This window comes from Galleria mellonella, unplaced genomic scaffold, assembly GCF_026898425.1.
Source record: "Galleria mellonella isolate WM207_F2 unplaced genomic scaffold, CSIRO_AGI_GalMel_v1 utg172, whole genome shotgun sequence".
Classification (NCBI taxonomy): domain Eukaryota; kingdom Metazoa; phylum Arthropoda; class Insecta; order Lepidoptera; family Pyralidae; genus Galleria; species Galleria mellonella.
In genome coordinates, this window is record NW_026442015.1 from 4,333,649 (window position 1) to 4,351,179 (window position 17,531).

The following is a 17,531-nucleotide window of genomic DNA, read 5'->3' on the forward strand; positions in this document are numbered from 1 at the left end:
AATAAATAATTTTGTATGGAAATCACTAATTCGGATTATTTTTAATAGATGGCGTTGTAGGTGATACGAAGTACACCGGGACTATACTAGCCGTTTTCCGCGGCCATGCCCGCTTGTATGTAGTTCCCGTATAACATTACCATTGCCTTTCATGAATCCGGTCTTATATTGTATTATATACTTAAATGATAATTACGTACCTAATACCTTCATAAAGTTTCAGCCAATTCAACTGATCTGTTATTTTATAGCATTTTATATGTGAATCTTTAGATTGGTATAACTTTTTTTATTTAAAATCGATTGAAATAAAACAAACACTAAATATTAAGTGGAGCAAACCTGCTAATGGTAAATGACTATCGCCGTCAAATCTGTACTGTCTTTTTTTAATGGGTGATAATGGAATGGTAACCCCACCCGCGCTATCGGTATACACCGGCAGGGCACCAGTGAGAATTGATGGGTGAGGATGAAGCAGGTCAGCCCAAGCATTTCCCCACGATAAAAAAAAAGGTCAGTTAGCCCATCATGATGAATTCAACAAGAATTGTTCACGACAGTTTCCAGGGGGAACCACAGATCAAGGAAGGAGTTAGTGTCGTGTCGTATTAAGAGGTGAAGAGACTCGCTGAAAATCGTAGTAAGTGGTAAGAGCTCCACCGACAAGAGCGCAGCTCTCAAATAGAATAGATAGATAGAGGAATAACACCTGTATCCTCAGGAATGGCAACACATGGGGGGTATCATGGGCGAAACAGTATACTCTCTTATGTCCATGGTACTGCTCATGTCTATAGGCGACGGTTACCACTTTCTATCAGGTGGGCCGTCAGCTTGTTTGCCATTCTAAGTTGCATAAAAAAAATAAATGCCAACAGCTTTCAACCTGCTGTTATCCTCGCCTATCATCCCTTACTGGTGCCCCGTTAGCGTATACCGATAGCGCAAGCGGGCTTACCATTCCATTAAAAAAACATTGCGTAGATTACGAGATTTTCACTTGTAACGATATTTGCAGCTGCATTTATGACCATGCTGTTGGCACAAAGCCCGTGTCTAGCTCGTTTTGTATGCATTGTCTAAGTTTTTACCAACCGTGGGAACAACTATAATTGTTTCTATGTCGTTGAGTAACTATACACTAGGAATTGTGCTCGCTACTCATAACATCATGTATGTACCACATCATGTATCATCTTTCCCATAGAGTTTCCCTGATTTAAACCTATTAATTATATGTGAAAGTTTGTAAACATGTTTGTATGTTTGGTATTCATGTTTTAATAAATTTTAGTGGGGGAAAGGGATTGTTGGCAATGTAGTCTGACAGCCCTATTGCTAGCAATACAACCTCCACGCGGTTCCCCCTGGAAACCATCGTGATTAATTATAGTGGAATTCGTCACGATGGGTTAACTGACCCGTTTTCATCGTCACCTATCATCCTTCACTGGTACCCCGCCAGCATATACCGATTGCGCAGGTGGGGTTACCCACCTCAATTAAAAAAAAACATAGTACTGAAATATGACGTAATTAATGAAATCATATTAGAACAAAATATCCAGGCGAATTGAAAACCTTTTATTTTTTTAAATCGTCTTGCATGTACAACTCTAGCGAAGGTATTCGATAGGTCATGGACCACGTTTATTGAAAAGGCAGCAAATATAGTAGCGTACATGTTAGAGCGGGACAGAACATGGTTTCCTGTCGCATTGTCGAGTTACCGTTAGTTCGTAAAATATACATAAACCGTCAGCGTGCAGGCATTTGAATAACTATAAGATTGTGCTCCGCGAAAAATCAAACTTCGATTGTGACAAAATCAGTTATTTTGATTTAAAAGTTAAACGACTGAACCGATTATGATAAAATTTCTATAAGGCCAATCTATAAGTACACACTTGCAAATAAAAAAAATTTCCAAATCGGTTTACAACTGATGGTAACCAATATTAGAAATACATATATATATATATATATATATATATATATATATATCAATCGATCGACCTGGAGGTCGATCTAAAAAATTTGGATGCAGTTTCAAATGGAAAGCGTCGTGGTGAATTCAATCAAATGACCTCACTTCATTCTCTCCTATCTACCACCACTTACAGGTACCTTACCAGCAGATACCGATAGCACAGACGGTAATAAGCATTTATTTTCATCTAAACATATATATACTATTTATTTACTTATTAAACACATACATTACATACACATACATTTATTTATATAAGTAATATTTTTATTTTTATAAATATTTTGATTTTCCCTCAGATCGTTTGGATCCAAAGTCTAACTCATAAGTCGATTCTAGTATATTTTTTCTCTAGTGCTATTCTTAATATTTAAAAGAAATTAATTTCAAAACTGAAATAAAAAAAATGTGTGTGTATTGACCAACTTATTACCACAATTGTGATGTATTTCCATTAAATTTTAGTTTTGATGTTTTATATTGACATTTATTAAAATATTTATTAAGCCTAGAGCTAAGAAGAAGGAATTACAAATCTTTGGTAATGATACCAAATGTATAGTTTTTTTATAACAAATGTAAGGTTTTTTTTATAACAAATGTAAAGTTTTTTTTTCTTTTTTTATTGATAATTTATGTAACTTTTTTGTTGTTGGCAATAAATGTTTTCTTTCTTTCTTTTGGTCTAGAGTCATAGAAATATAATTAAAAATTGGTAATTAACTGGAAAATTGTGATGTGCCTGTACTGATTTTGATAGTTTATATGCTTTTAAGTATTTGTACGCTCGAAACATAAGAATATGATGGGAAATTATGAATTTATCCATTTTTCATTCAATCCACCTGCCAAGCGTGGCAACAACTGGCTACTAACTACTACCAGTCCACTGCTTAACATAGCCTCCCCGGCTTATGTTAAGCAGTTTTTTTTATACAACTTAGAATGACAAACAAGCTGACAGCCCACCTGATGGAAAGTGGTAACCGTCGCCTATAGACACGAACAGTACCATGGACATAACAGAGTATACTGTTTCGCCCATCATACCCCCCATGCATTGCCATTCCTGAGTACTCAAGTGTTATTTCTCTGTACTCTGTACAACCAAACCAAACCAAAACACAGTCATACAAACACAACTGTTTCACGGTAGAAACACGAATGGGACAGACGTACCCAAGCAAACGACTTTTGTACAAAATCTCCCTCTGGTAAGCAGTGGACGGTTAAGGGCTAATATGATGATGTACCATCATCTAATACCATTTTTTCTGGGGGGAAAGGTATTGTTAGTAATGGAGACTAAGAATCCCATTGCTAGCAATATACCTAACCAGGTCGACCTCCTCGCGGTTCCCCCTGGATACTATCATGATTAATTCCTGATGAATTCATCATGATGGGCTATCTGGCCTGTTTTCATCCTCATCGATCACCATTCACTAGTGCTTCACCAGCGTATCCCGTTAGCGCAGGCGGGGTTTACCATTCCATTTTCATCCAATAAAAAAAAAAAAACCATTTTTTCTTAAATATCTCCCATGTATTGACTAATTTTTATTAGTAAAACATTGATATTATTACAAACTACAGAAAAATAACAAAAAACAACTGCTATTGATAATTTCTAATATCCTTTTTTTTTTTAAGTTGATTAAAATTACAATATTAATCTTTTTACAAATCATCATATAATATTAGTCAAGCGCTGCGTCTATCAAAGCGTTCACTCATTTTTTATTTAAACCTGTTAATTCTTCACAACAGGTTTCTGTCATAAACAAGATGCTGGCAAAACCCATTTAATAATGCATACTTAATAATCATCACGGCTTGTTTATATTATCAAACAATCATGAAATTGCAAACGCGGCAGTCAGTATGTGTGTCTGATTACACTGACGACAAAAAGTTCTCAAGCAGATAGGCAAAGTTTTTAACTATTTATTTAACTCTATATTGTACCAAAATTTTAAAAATATACGATGATATTTGAGCATGTCATGTGAAATACAGTAGCATAAAGTATAGATTAAAATATATACATAAAGGTACAAAAGGCGGTCTTATCACTAGGGCAATCTCTTACACACAACCTTTGGTTAAAGGAGAACAGATAGAAGTAGGTAGGTACTTAGTAATAATTTGAGTTTTTGCTCCACAAATAAAAATACCAACTTCAATCATGACAAAACCAGTTATTTTTGTTTTAAAACTTAACCACTAAACCGATTTTAATAGAATTTCTATGGGATTAATCTGAAAATCTGTGTTTCGGTTTGATGGGTGGGATATGGCAGTGAATTTACAGGGTACAGAGGAATAACATCTGAGTCCTCAGGAATGGCAACGCATGGGGGTATCATGGGCGAAACAGTATACTCTGTTATGTGTATGGTACTGCATGCACTGCATGGTACTATATGGTCTATAGACGACGTTTACCATTTTCCATCACTTGGGTCGTCAGCTTGTTTGCCATTCTAAGTTGCATAAAAAACCTATCTTCTGAGATTGTTTAAAAATGAAAACAAAATTAAATAAATAATGGAAAAATCGTTAAACACCTTTACACTTAGTATCCCAGTGGTGAAACGCAAATGGCTCCCAGACTTAGGAAAACTGTATTCCCTAACAAAAAAAAACTAAAAATATATCGTTTCAGATAAAAAAGTATTATCCAACTCGGTTTTATTACAATGCGCTTCTTAAAATCTTAAAAAGCGCATTGTGATTTATGGGACAGAACTAAAAGTTTACGACCTTCATATATAGATATACCCAAATGTTTACGCACTAACTTACGTACACGCATACACACATACACACGCACGCACGCATGCAAACACTCACGCACGCACACACGCACGCAGGCACGCACACACATACAAAAACACCTATACATATCCAAATTCACATTCAATGTCACATATTTAAATTAACCCTGTTCGCCGCACTATAACTGTGAAATTTCTAGCTTTGACTTCCACGAGACAGGCTTTGCCTAGTGTGGGGTCATATATTGTACTACAGGCTAATTTTGTTTAAGGAGTTAAAAGTTATTATTTATTATTATTTTGTTTATACTCGTAAATATTATGAAATAACAAATAGGCTACTTTGTTGGTAATTTGACGCCACTAATGATAAACAATGTGTTAAAATATAAAAATAAATATATTCCAAGTAAATGAACTCCCATGAACTTTGACAATATTTGTTTGTTAATGAAAGAGATTTTACGCTTCTGAAATTATTAGGAATTCGAATTAAATTCATTAGAAATAAATTCCATTTCGAGAGGGTTGTAACTTTCGAAAGAGAGCTAATTTTTCATCTTCTAAGGGCTATTTCTGTTAAATCCATTTCTGTCCATCCTTAGCCTCAAAAATCAGATTCTACACACCGGGCACACGTATTTTTAAATCCATCTTTATCCTTATGGGCTTAATTCTGAATCTATTTTTGGCCTTATAAATAAGATTCTATACCCAGGCTTTGCGGGCCTATTCCAACCTTGAACTCACTCATTCTAATTCCATCTTGAGGAGGGAGGGATTGTTAGTAATGCGGATTACCAGTCTCATTGCTAGCAATATACCATGTCAGGTCAACCCCCACATGGTTCCCCCTGGAAACCATCGTGCTGGATTAGGTATATATGTTTTCATCACGATGGGCTAACAGACCTGTTTTTTCATTCTTACTTATCCCTCACTAGTGCCCCACCAGTGTATACCATTGGCGCAGGCGGGGCTACCATTCCATTATCATTCGTTAAAAAAAAAATCTATCTTGGGAGTTTTTTCTTTTAGTAATAAGGCTATATTGCTAGGAATATAGAACTAGTATTGCTAGTAATACAGTCTATATAATCATGTCAGATCGACCTTCACGCGGTTTCCAATAAAATCTACTGCGGTTAATTCTTCAATTATCACCATGGGCCAACAGACCTGCTTTCATTCACATCTGTCATTTCTCACTGGTGCGCCGGCGGCGTATACCGATAGCGTAGAGCAGTTATCATTCCATTAACACCTATAAAAACTCCATACTTATCCCCATAATTAAGTAACATGTCAATATTATTCCGCCAGTCAAATTACACTGTCTGTTTCTAATATTCACGGATAAATTATCCACGCGATGTTTTCATGTAAAACTAGATAATACCTATAAATAGTACTTATATACAATTGTACATAATACAATTGTATGTAGGTATACGTACATATATAATCATCCCACAGCATCACGTGTCGCCAGCGACAGTGTGCTCGCGTACGTCGTATTTTTAGTGGTACATACCGCTAAAGACATAAAGTACGCAAAAATATTAGATAACAATAGGTTAGATGCAAGGAACATTCAAATAAAAAATGTGCTTAATAAATTCACATGTACTCTTATTAATGACAAGAGAGTAAGAGATCCCTTTATGGGATAAGTCTGCCATTGTATCTGTCTTTTGATGTATTTCGTATCAATTCTGTACAATAAAGATTTTACAATACAATAGTCCCATATAATCAAATAGGAACGCCATTTATGTATATTACATACATAGGTATTATATACATACTTGCAATTTAATTTTTTTTATACCACTGAGGTGGCAAACAAGCTTACAGCCCACCTGATAGAAAGTGGTTATTGTAGCCTATGAACGCCTGCAATACCAGAGGTATTATGTGCGCGTTGTCGACCCTGAAAAAACATCTTTACCCCTTTTGAAGAACTCCATGCTGTAGTCTCTTGGGAAAACCTAGACAAGGAGCTCATTTCATAACCTGAATGTTCATGGGAGAAAACATCTCTGAAAGCGCGTTGTACGCGACCATTTAGGCTGTAGGGTATGGGGGTGAACTCCCTGTCGATGGCGATCCGTACGATGGTAGCACAATCCGTTGTTCAGGGGGGAAAGGGATTGTTAGTAATGGAGACTGAGAATCACATTGCTAGCAATATACCCAATCAGGTCGATCTCCACGCGGTTCCCCCTGGAAACTATCATGGTTAATTCCTAATAAATTCATCATGATGGGCTAACTGGCCTGTTTTCATTCTCATCTATCATCCTTCACTGGTGCTTCGCCAGCGTATCGAGCGTACCCTTTAGCGCGGGCGAGGTCACCATACCATTTTTACCCATAAAAAAAAAATCCGTTTTTCAAGCGGTAAAACACGCAGAGTGAGGCAAAATCTCTCCTAAGACTTAATGGTATTTATTTAAAATAATGTTAGTTTTATTTAGTTAAATGGGTCAAAACTTACTCAGCTATCAAATTAATTAATAGACTTAACTAATTTGACATTCGTCTGACTAAATTTTTTCTAAATAAAAATAAAATATATAATTTATAATTCAGTGTTGCAAGTAATTGAAATAAAAAAAAAATCGAAGTCACTAGGCCTACTCTGGAATCTAATATCGAAATCAAAGATCATAAATTTAAATATGTGTAAACAACACGAAAATTAAAAATTAACTATTATTTTATATATATCAATCGTTAACTGTCCACTGCTGAACATAGGCCTTCCCCATAAAGAGATACCAGTAGATGCCACGTTGGGCAGCCGAATTGTCAACTGCAGTTAGGTTTTAGAGACGTTTTAAGAGTGTCGCTGCTGCCCATTCCTCGACCATTAAGTTCCCTTAGTCGTCTCTTACAACACCCACGGGAAAGGAAGGGGTGGCCCATTAACTCATAGGACACTTTATATACTAAAACACGCGAACAAAGTCGCGGGGTACAACCACTATTAACGATTATTAATCGAAAATTTCCTTTCAGTATAAACTAATACAAATTTTGTTCAAAATCAACACTTAAATTGTTTCGTGTGAAAAAATTATACAGTGACGCCATTGTCAATAGAACGTTACTCTATCAATAGCCCAGTACCATAGTCATCTATTGTTGTACAAACCAAGGTTATGTGATGATACTCACTTTTTGTATTTTGTTACTAAATTGAAAAAACCGTAGCCGTTTGGTCCCGGAATAGAATAGGCCATCCCTTCATTTCCCGTGGAAGTCGTAAGAGGCGACTAAGGGAACATAACAGTCGATGATTGGGCAGCAGTGTCCTACTTAAAACATCTCTAAAGCCTAACTGCGGTGGTCAACTCACCTGTCAAGTGTGGTAACCACTGGCACAACTCCTCATAGTAGTCATGAGTAGTGGACAAAAACGGCTGATATGGTATAGTTTATTTTTTTTATACAACTTAGAATGGCAAAAAAGCTGACGGCCCACCTGATGGAAAGTGGTAACAGTCGCCTATAGACATGAGCAGTACCATGGACATGACAGAGTATGCTGTTACGTCCATGATACTCCCCATGTGTTGCCATTCCTGAGGACTCAGTTGTTATTCCTCTGTACCCTGTAAATTCACGCCATATCCCACCCTTCAAACCGAAACACAGCCATGCAAACACAACTGCTTTACTTTTACTTTTTTTTTAATTTTATATTAACTAAATATATTTTTAAACGGCGTTACTTTTTAAGTTAGAGTTAAGATATTACACAATCTTCATAATTTTATTGTTTTATTTTAATGAATTTAAGAAATCTTTTTGACGTTTCTCATATAATATTTTAAAAAGTTCCAAGAAAAACAAGCACTTTAATCGTGACAAAATTAGATCCTATTGCCTATAAATAAGAAATATCAAAATCAGTTCCGAATTCCTACATCGTCAAGTCTCGGACAAGTCTCGTACATACACAAAAATATCGTCAAATTAGTAAGCTGGCCCTTTTTTTAAATACTTTAAAATTATTTTAAATACACAATAGGGGCTTAATGCAATGTAAAACCTTTGTAGGCAAATAGTACTTTTTATTTCCGACGTTTCTACGTGGATTGCGAGTGAAAAAATCAACTGCTTTAAAATTCACAATTAAAACACGCATATTTGTAAACATTTATGTTTTGTTTATTCAAATAACCACAATTATAGATTAGCTATTAAAATATAATATAAAAATTAACTCACCTTGGCCTTTATAACAGACGCAGCACACCAGACAGACAGACAGATAAGCGTCGATCGACGCAAGTTACTTTTGATAAGAGAGAGAGCCAGTGACTTTTCGACATTGATTTAAAATATTGTTTTTTATTGTTTAACCGACTACATTAAAAAAAGATATCCGCAAAAACTCCATAGGAAATGACATAACATGCTTGAGAATCTCTCTAATTATTTTTGAACTGCATATACGAGTAAGAGGAAGTATCTCAGTTCGTGTCAATTTCTTTTGTAACTATGTTTTTTTTTTAATGGGTGATAATGGAATGGTAACCCCACCCGCGCTATCGGAATACACCGGTGGGGCACCAGTGAACGATGATAGATTAGGATGAAGCAGATCAGTTAGCCCATCGTGACGAATTCAACAAGAATTGTTCACGATGGTTCCCAGGGGGAACCACGTGGAGGTCGACCTATTAGGGCATATTGCTGGCAAAGGGGCTGTCAAACTCTATTGCCAACAATCCCTTTCCCCCCTTTTGTAACTATGTTAGGTTATTACGTCATCAGTCTTGGGCCGATTTAGATGATTAATTTTCAATCATCACTGTTTTACAACGGTGTTGAGTCCATATTAATTTTGTGACGTATGTTTTTATCAGAACATAATAACTTATTCAAGCTCGCGCTCACGTCACAGTCGCTCACGACTACGAGCCCAGGATGATTCCGAAACTAGTAGCTTAAGCTTAAACTTTCTCAACTAAATTACTCGTAAATTAATCCAGTTGTTATTACATTACAAAAACTACATGTCATGAAACAAATTCTATTACCTAAGTACTAAACAAACAATTCCACGTTCTACAGTTTGTATCATTAGAAGTTAAAATGTAACCGAACGAATAACTGATTAGAGGGCCTACTATGAAATGTTTTCCGAAATTTCCGGACTGAACGAAACACTAAATTCATGTTAAAATTACATAATACATACCGTTTAAAAATATTAAAAATGTTAAAATATTGTTTCTTTAATTTCGTTTATATATATATATATATATATATATATATATATATATATATATATATATATATATATATATATATATATATATATATATATATATATATATATATATATATATATATATATATATATATATATATATATATATATATATATATATATATATATATATATATATATATATATATATATATATATATGTATAAACAGTATTATTAATGATAATTAAATTAAATATTCAATAATATTAAGATAATAATTAAATTATTCCGTTTTTGACTTGTCATAGATGGAGCCACGAACCGAGTCGATAGTATCAAATAATCACTTCTTAGAAAATTAATTGCGGAACCGAACCGGTCGCCTTCCGTTGGTTAATCCAGATACACACATACCAGCTAGTCGCTTAAAACTTAGAACGGTGAGTAAAATCTGTAAGACTTTATGGTATCGTTCTTTACTAGAGTCTGTGCTCATGTTTACAACCGACTTAATATAGACAATACAAGCATTGAACTTTACTACGATCCATCCACCACGGAACTAGCGCTTGTCAATTTCCAAATTGTATTGGGTTTTTTTTTTTAATGGATGATAATGGAATGATGATCCCGCCTGTGCTATCGGTATACACTAGCGGGGCACCAGTGAGAGATGATTGGTGAAGATGAATAGGCAGGTCAGTTAGCCCATCGTGACAAATTCATCGATAAATTAGTTACGATGGTTTCCAGGGGGAACCACGTGGAGGTCGACCTGGTACGGTATATTGATAGCAATGAGGACTAACCTCCCCATTACAAACAATCCCTTCCCCCCAATTGTATTGGGTTACAACAGGTCCAAAGATCATTATTGGGATGAATCCGCCGACAGCGGACTGACCTACCAATTGTCATGATGATACTATCAAAATAAACAATATCAATTTCCTTAGTTCAGGGCTGTCACACACATAAGTTGGTTCAACTATAACATAGTTTGTTTACTTAATTAATTTAATTTTTTTTTTGCATAAAAAAACACCGACTTCATACCTGACAAAAAGTATATCCTTTCAGATAAAAAAGGATCTTCCAAATTGGCTTATAATTTTTTTTTTTTTTTATACAACTTAGAATGGCAAACAAGCTGACGGCCCACCTGATGGAAAGTGGTAACCGTCGCCTATAGACATGAGCAGTACCATGGACATAACAGAGTGTACTGTTACGCCCATGATACCCCATATATAATAAATTTACTATTGTAATTTTTTTGGAGAAAACAAAGAGTATCTATCTATATATCTATCTATTTGAGAAGTCTGATTATTCTGGGAAAGTGCTTCCTAAAAGTTCGTGGACTGAATTTTTTTAACACATCGAGAATGTATTTTCAGAATGATACGCTTGTGAGTTAGATATCTTGATTATGATGCTGTATTATCATACGATAGATTAAAGTAAGGTTACATATTTTTAACCGAATTTAAAAAAAGTAGGTCCAGAATTCGGTTATATTCTTTTTATGTTAATTATCTCATAACTCCGTCAATTTTAAACTTAGATTAGGAAAATTATTTTTATATGAAAGGAATATAATAATATACTTGCAGATTTGATTGAATTTTTATCGAAATCAGTTGAGTAGTTTAGTTTAAAAAAAAAAAACTGTTTTGCCACAAATAAAGGTTTTTTTTTAAAAACTTAGTCATAATTATCTTTATCAGATAAAAAAATGTTTGCAATAAAAATAAGTGGATACAAAATTATCAATTGATCAGTCGAATTAGTTCACATTCCTTCATCTCCTGGATAATATGGATTTTTCCATATTATGTAAATTCTATAGTTTTGTTTAATCAGTTGGTATGTATCATCGCATATATGTATAAAGTATAAGTACACAAATTTAGTATATTACTGTAGTCTAACTATTTATTGTATACCTAGTACTGTAGTTTTTATTATTTTGCATTCTTATATATATAAAATATGAATACGAATGTCGTATGGCAGCCTTTAATTGAGGCAGCATTTTATAATGTAACCATATTATCATGTATTTTAAGTAGATATAAATATACTGTATATATGCTTTATTAGCTGTCCCTAAATACATAAATAAAAGAAATGAAATGGGTTTAAATATATAATAATACCGTACCGAGTGGTCCCTGTATAACATGGGCCGCCCCTTCCTTTTCTACAGTCACGGTGTCGTAAGAGGCAAATTAAGGGAACTTATTGGACGAGGGATGGGCAGCAGTGTCCCTTTTAAAACGTCACCTAAGCCTGACTGCCCGCCAGCGTATACCGCTAGCGCAGGCGGGGTTACCATTTCATTATCAACCATTAAAATAAAGCTTAACTGCGGTTGCCAAACCACTTGCCGAGCGTAGCAACTACTTGCAAATCCCTCCAAGTGGAAGATAATAATTTCAATAGTCGACAGTTGACGGCTGATATGATGATGATGATGATGATGATGATGATATAATAACACTCTCAATCAAGACACCTTTCAAACTAAAACACAAATTCAAAGTCTTTATCCATTTGGTAACTAAAGCTCTTAATTTAGAATTGGCCACATATAAATCTTAAAATTGATAACGAGAGTTAAAAATAAGATATCTTCTTTTCAATCCTAGTTTGTAAAGGGAGCCATTATTCATGGATGGCAGCCCTACAGTGCAGCATTTGGTACCAATACATCGCAACAGGATAATGGTAGTACGATATCTCGAAGCGTCGACCATTGTATATCCATTTAAGGATCTTTGTGACGAAATTACATCTATCATCGTTGTTACTATAAGAAGGTCCTGTTCCTGTACTCGTGTAGATATAGTTTAACCTATAAATGGAGGGTACGTCCTTAGCTACGTTATAAATATAAGACTATAAGGTCTCTTTTAAAGCTACTTTGAAAAGGAGATTTAAAAAAAAGGTTACAAAAAGAAAATTTTTAAAGAATTTTAAAAATCGAATTGTTTTTCTTTTGTTGTAGGACGAACAGTTGAGTAGTACTAGTATCAATTTTTTCACAATGATAAAAGCAAAGAAAGTAAGCCATACAGCCTAATCTTAAGCAGAAAGTAACAGTTAAATAGTATTTTTTTTAATACAAAACTCCAGAAACTTTAACTCTGAAATTATAGGTTTACTAGTTTTTACTTGCAACTTCGTCCGCATGACTAGAATATATTCACTAGATAGAATAAAAAGTAACCTTATATCCTTTTCTATCGCACATAATACCTGTATACAAAACATTATAGTTATTGGTTAAGCCGTTAAGGTGCCAAGAAATACCAAACAAAGAAACTTACTTTCGCATTTATATTTAATATTAATAAGGATTCGAGTTGAGCCTAAGTTTCTTTGTTTATGTGTTACGCGATATTTACTAAAATGATTTTTTTATTTTTTTCGCTTTTTAATAGTTAGTCCAATGGCCCCTTAAATTCATTCGATGTGCATGGACCTCCCTGGAATTCAAATAAATATTTGTAATGGAGTAGTGATAATTACAAATGTATTTTTGAATAATAATAATTATTATTATAATAGTAAGTCTGTCTTTTCTAATTAGTTTTCAAACTGTGCTTTGATAATCTATGGCAGAGTAATAATGATACCTTGAATTCTTCTTTATAATACAAAATTTATTCAGCTTATACGTAGATACATAAGATATACCAGAGGGAGACTTTGTACAAAAGTCGATTGTTTGGGTACCTCTGTCCCATTCGTGTTTCTACCGTGAAGCAGTTGTGTTTTCATGGCTGTGTTTCGGTTTGAAGGGTGGGATATGGCGTGAATTTACAGGGTACAGAGAAATAACATCTGAGTCCTCAGGAATGGCAACGCATGGGGGGTATCATGGGCGAAACAGTATACTCTGTTATGTTCATGGTACTGCTCATGTCTATAGGCGACGGTTACCACTTTTCATCAGGTGGGCCGTCAGCTTGTTTGCCATTCTAAGTTGTATAAAAAAAATAAAAAAAGGTATTCGACCGATATGGGCGATATCGAAATGGGTGATGTTTTTTCCGCCATCATTGTCCAAAGCAACCCAATATACAGATATCAGATCGGTATCCATATTACCCAATTAAATAATAAAGTCGCGTGTAAAAGTGTATGGTCTCAAAGCCATATTTAAATCACTACAAGACATCTAGCAATAACGTAGTGTCGAATATTCACTAAACTTTCGAGGTTAAGCAACGCACGGCGTGGCTAGACTCCGAATGGGCGACCTTTACTGATGCGATCGAAATAGATATGTAATTCTTGCTTTAGAACATTTTCCGTTTATATTCTTGCAAAATAAGACATATTCAAGTATGTAATTTATTTCGACGAGCTTTCTCGTGAAAGCTTGACTAGTTTTGGGACCATCCGAGATTTGTGGGGCTGTGAAGCGAGTCTAGCTGGCGCTCCCAATCAAGGTCCCGAATAAACCCTAAACTAGTGGAGCTACTTCAACTAAAATAAACATAAGTTAAACTGGTAGTTAATACATTATAAATAAAAATTGTGTCTCACAAAAAACTGACTTCAATTGTCACAAAACCAGTTGTTTTGGTCTAAAAATTAAACTACTGTACCAATTTTGATTCTATGGGACCAATCTGTAAGTATATCCTTTTAGATTAACGAAGAATTTTCCAATCGGTTTAGAACTGACAGAATTATGAACATAAAAAAAATACAAGCTCCTTCTTTTTGAAATCGGTTGAAAACATAATGTGTACTTATGAAACTTTTAACAATAAAATTTAATTCATATTATGCTGTTGAAAAAATCCGTCTCCTAAGGATCAGTTCAACTGTTTTAGTTACTTTTTCCTTCAAGCAGAAATGCGTGTATTTCTGTATTTTAGTCTAGAAAATTGTTGCACTACGTATTAATACATTTTTTTTTGTATAACACAGTGAGCAGACGAGCATGCGGCTCACCTGATGGTAAGTGACTACCGCCGCCCATGAGCACACGCAACACCAGAGGCATTACAGTATGCTGCAGGCCTTTTAAAAAGAAATATGCTCTTTTCTTGATGGTTTCGATATCGTATGTATTAATATGTTTTGTTAGCAATATTTCAATTTCAATTTATTTATTATATTCTACAATATTATTATGAAACATGTTAATAATGGATAAAGTACGTTATAGATCATGTCGGACACAGCAATTAGAGGCGAGGAGGGCGTTGATCCTTAAATTTTCATAAAGATTTAAATAATTCAATTTCAATTCCATCAATTTATTTAAATTTGAATTAAATTCCAAATTAATTTAATTATCTTAACGATTTTTTTTTATTTCCATATGTTTTATTTTATTTTAATGCAATTTAATGTAGTTGTTCATATTGATATACAAAAAAGTCAAGATACACAATCCCACCCATTTATTTATCACTGGATAGGAAAAATCATTATTCGTAGTGAATACTTACCGTAAATATGAAATTACGTACATGTTTAGACTTAAATTTTTTTACAAAATTTATAAAAACAACAACACGTTTGACTACAAATGTAACTGGACTTTTAGAAATGAATATAGAAATTTGATTATATGCGCTCCACTTACCGTTTTACTCTCTGATTGTATATCTAAATTATTTTACATATCAATGTTTAATATCCATAGATTTAAGATAGTTCCTGCGGTTCTAGAACATCCTTTACATCACATCAGGCCCTAAACATATAGCAAGCTACTTAAGAGCCAATACGACAGGTCTTACTTAATCTGTAAGTCTCACAAAAATATACGGGTGAACACAACACATAACTAAGTTGTATTTTTTTTTGATGGATGAAAATGGTATGGTAACCCCGCCTGCGCTAACGGGATACGCTGGCGGAGCACCAGTGAAGGGTGATAGATGAGAATGAAAACAGGCCAGTTAGCCCATCATGATGAATTCATCAGGAATTAACCATGATAGTTTACAGAGAGAACCGCGAGGAGGTCGACCTGGGGTATATTGCTAGCAATGGGATTCTTAGTCTCCATTACTAACAATCCCTTTCCCCCCTACTAAGTTGTATTCAATATCTTTGGTATACACAACACTTATAAAGGTACTACATATTCTTAATCTATGGGTACATTTAGAGAATTAGCATGAGGGGTAAAATGGACATATCATAAATAATATAGTGTGATGCTAATTCTGACATCAATTGGACAGGTTTAAAAGTGGCGAATAGAGCTTCTACTTACCAAGTGAATATATATCCAAGAACATAATAAGTACCCAAATAGCTCTGATTATCTCATTAAGGTATTAGGCGTGAACATTTATTAATGATAATAAAAATAAATAAAATATTGCAATATTTTAATCAAACCTGTTCAAACTTAAATTTAAATTCAAAACTCACTGAAATCTGTTCAAAAAATCCTAACTAAAATGTCCTGACCGCTGATCCTGTTTCATTAAATCTTAAAAAAAAAATCTTAAGGTGAAGTACTCACTTAGGGGGGATAGGTCCGTAATTAAATCCATTCTAATGCTTCGACAACCACTAGTAATGTTTTTGTTTTCACCTTAAATGGGTGCTTTAACCTGTCACCCATTTCTCAATGACTATGTCGTATCACATACCGCCGATTTATTATCACTGTACACATCCATTAATATGTATTTATTGCACTACGAAACAAACAGTATCATCGGACACTCATTTTTCCGTGTTTTGTGTATGATACGAAACACTGTGACATTCGTTTGGTCGCAACACAGGACAAAATGTGTTTAAAACTTGCACCGACACAGTCACCGGATAGGAATGTCTATAATGTACAGAATCGGTGCATCTGTTTCAATATTATCGTACATTAAATAGGTAATATTTTTCACTAAACTATTGCACGACACAGAAACACGATAGACGTCACTGAACTAAACAGGTTTTTGTTTTTTTCACATCGCACTCCGACAACTCGCTTTACCACGTGATCCATCGATCTATATGTAAATAGTACGCCGTGCTGCCGATAGATGGCGGTGGACGCGTAAGAAATAAAGTGTAAGTAATTTAATTTCAGCGCGCGTTGATTATTTCTACGCGTGAAACTAAGCGTAGAATTTTTATTATCAGAGTGAAATGGAAATGGATTTTCCTTTATGTTGATTACAAAGAGTGCTGATTATGTTAAGTTATTTTTTTTACTTCTAGGAATGTGACTAATGAACTGTAAAGAGAGTAATCAGTGATCTAACAATATATTTAAATAATTTAAGATTATTAACTTTGCATAAAAGCAGTGAACATTTAAAAACATTGATTACAAAATGATCTATCAAAATCGGTCCGAATTTTTACTTCATGAACAAATAGGTAAGACCAAATGGATCATACAAAACTCTATCAGTGAGAGAAAAGGAGGAAATATGTGAGTTTTAAATTTATCATTTATTTTATCATTTAAACAGATACCTCTTAGCTTATACTCAGATATTATAATATAGGTATTAGGGATGTTTAACAATATT

The 17,531-nt window shown here is 34.2% G+C and overlaps 1 protein-coding gene across 1 annotated transcript in view; it reads right to left on the reverse strand.

The window, feature by feature from the left end:
* Positions 1-16,954, reverse strand: part of LOC113509501 (uncharacterized) — a 69,862-nt gene extending 52,908 nt beyond the window's left edge. Inside the window, exon 1 of the mRNA XM_052893000.1 lies at positions 16,511-16,954. Coding sequence (XP_052748960.1) covers positions 16,511-16,541 — 31 coding nt within the window. The 5' untranslated portion in view covers positions 16,542-16,954. The remainder of the gene's footprint in view (positions 1-16,510) is intronic.
* Positions 16,955-17,531: the final 577 nt, after the last annotated feature.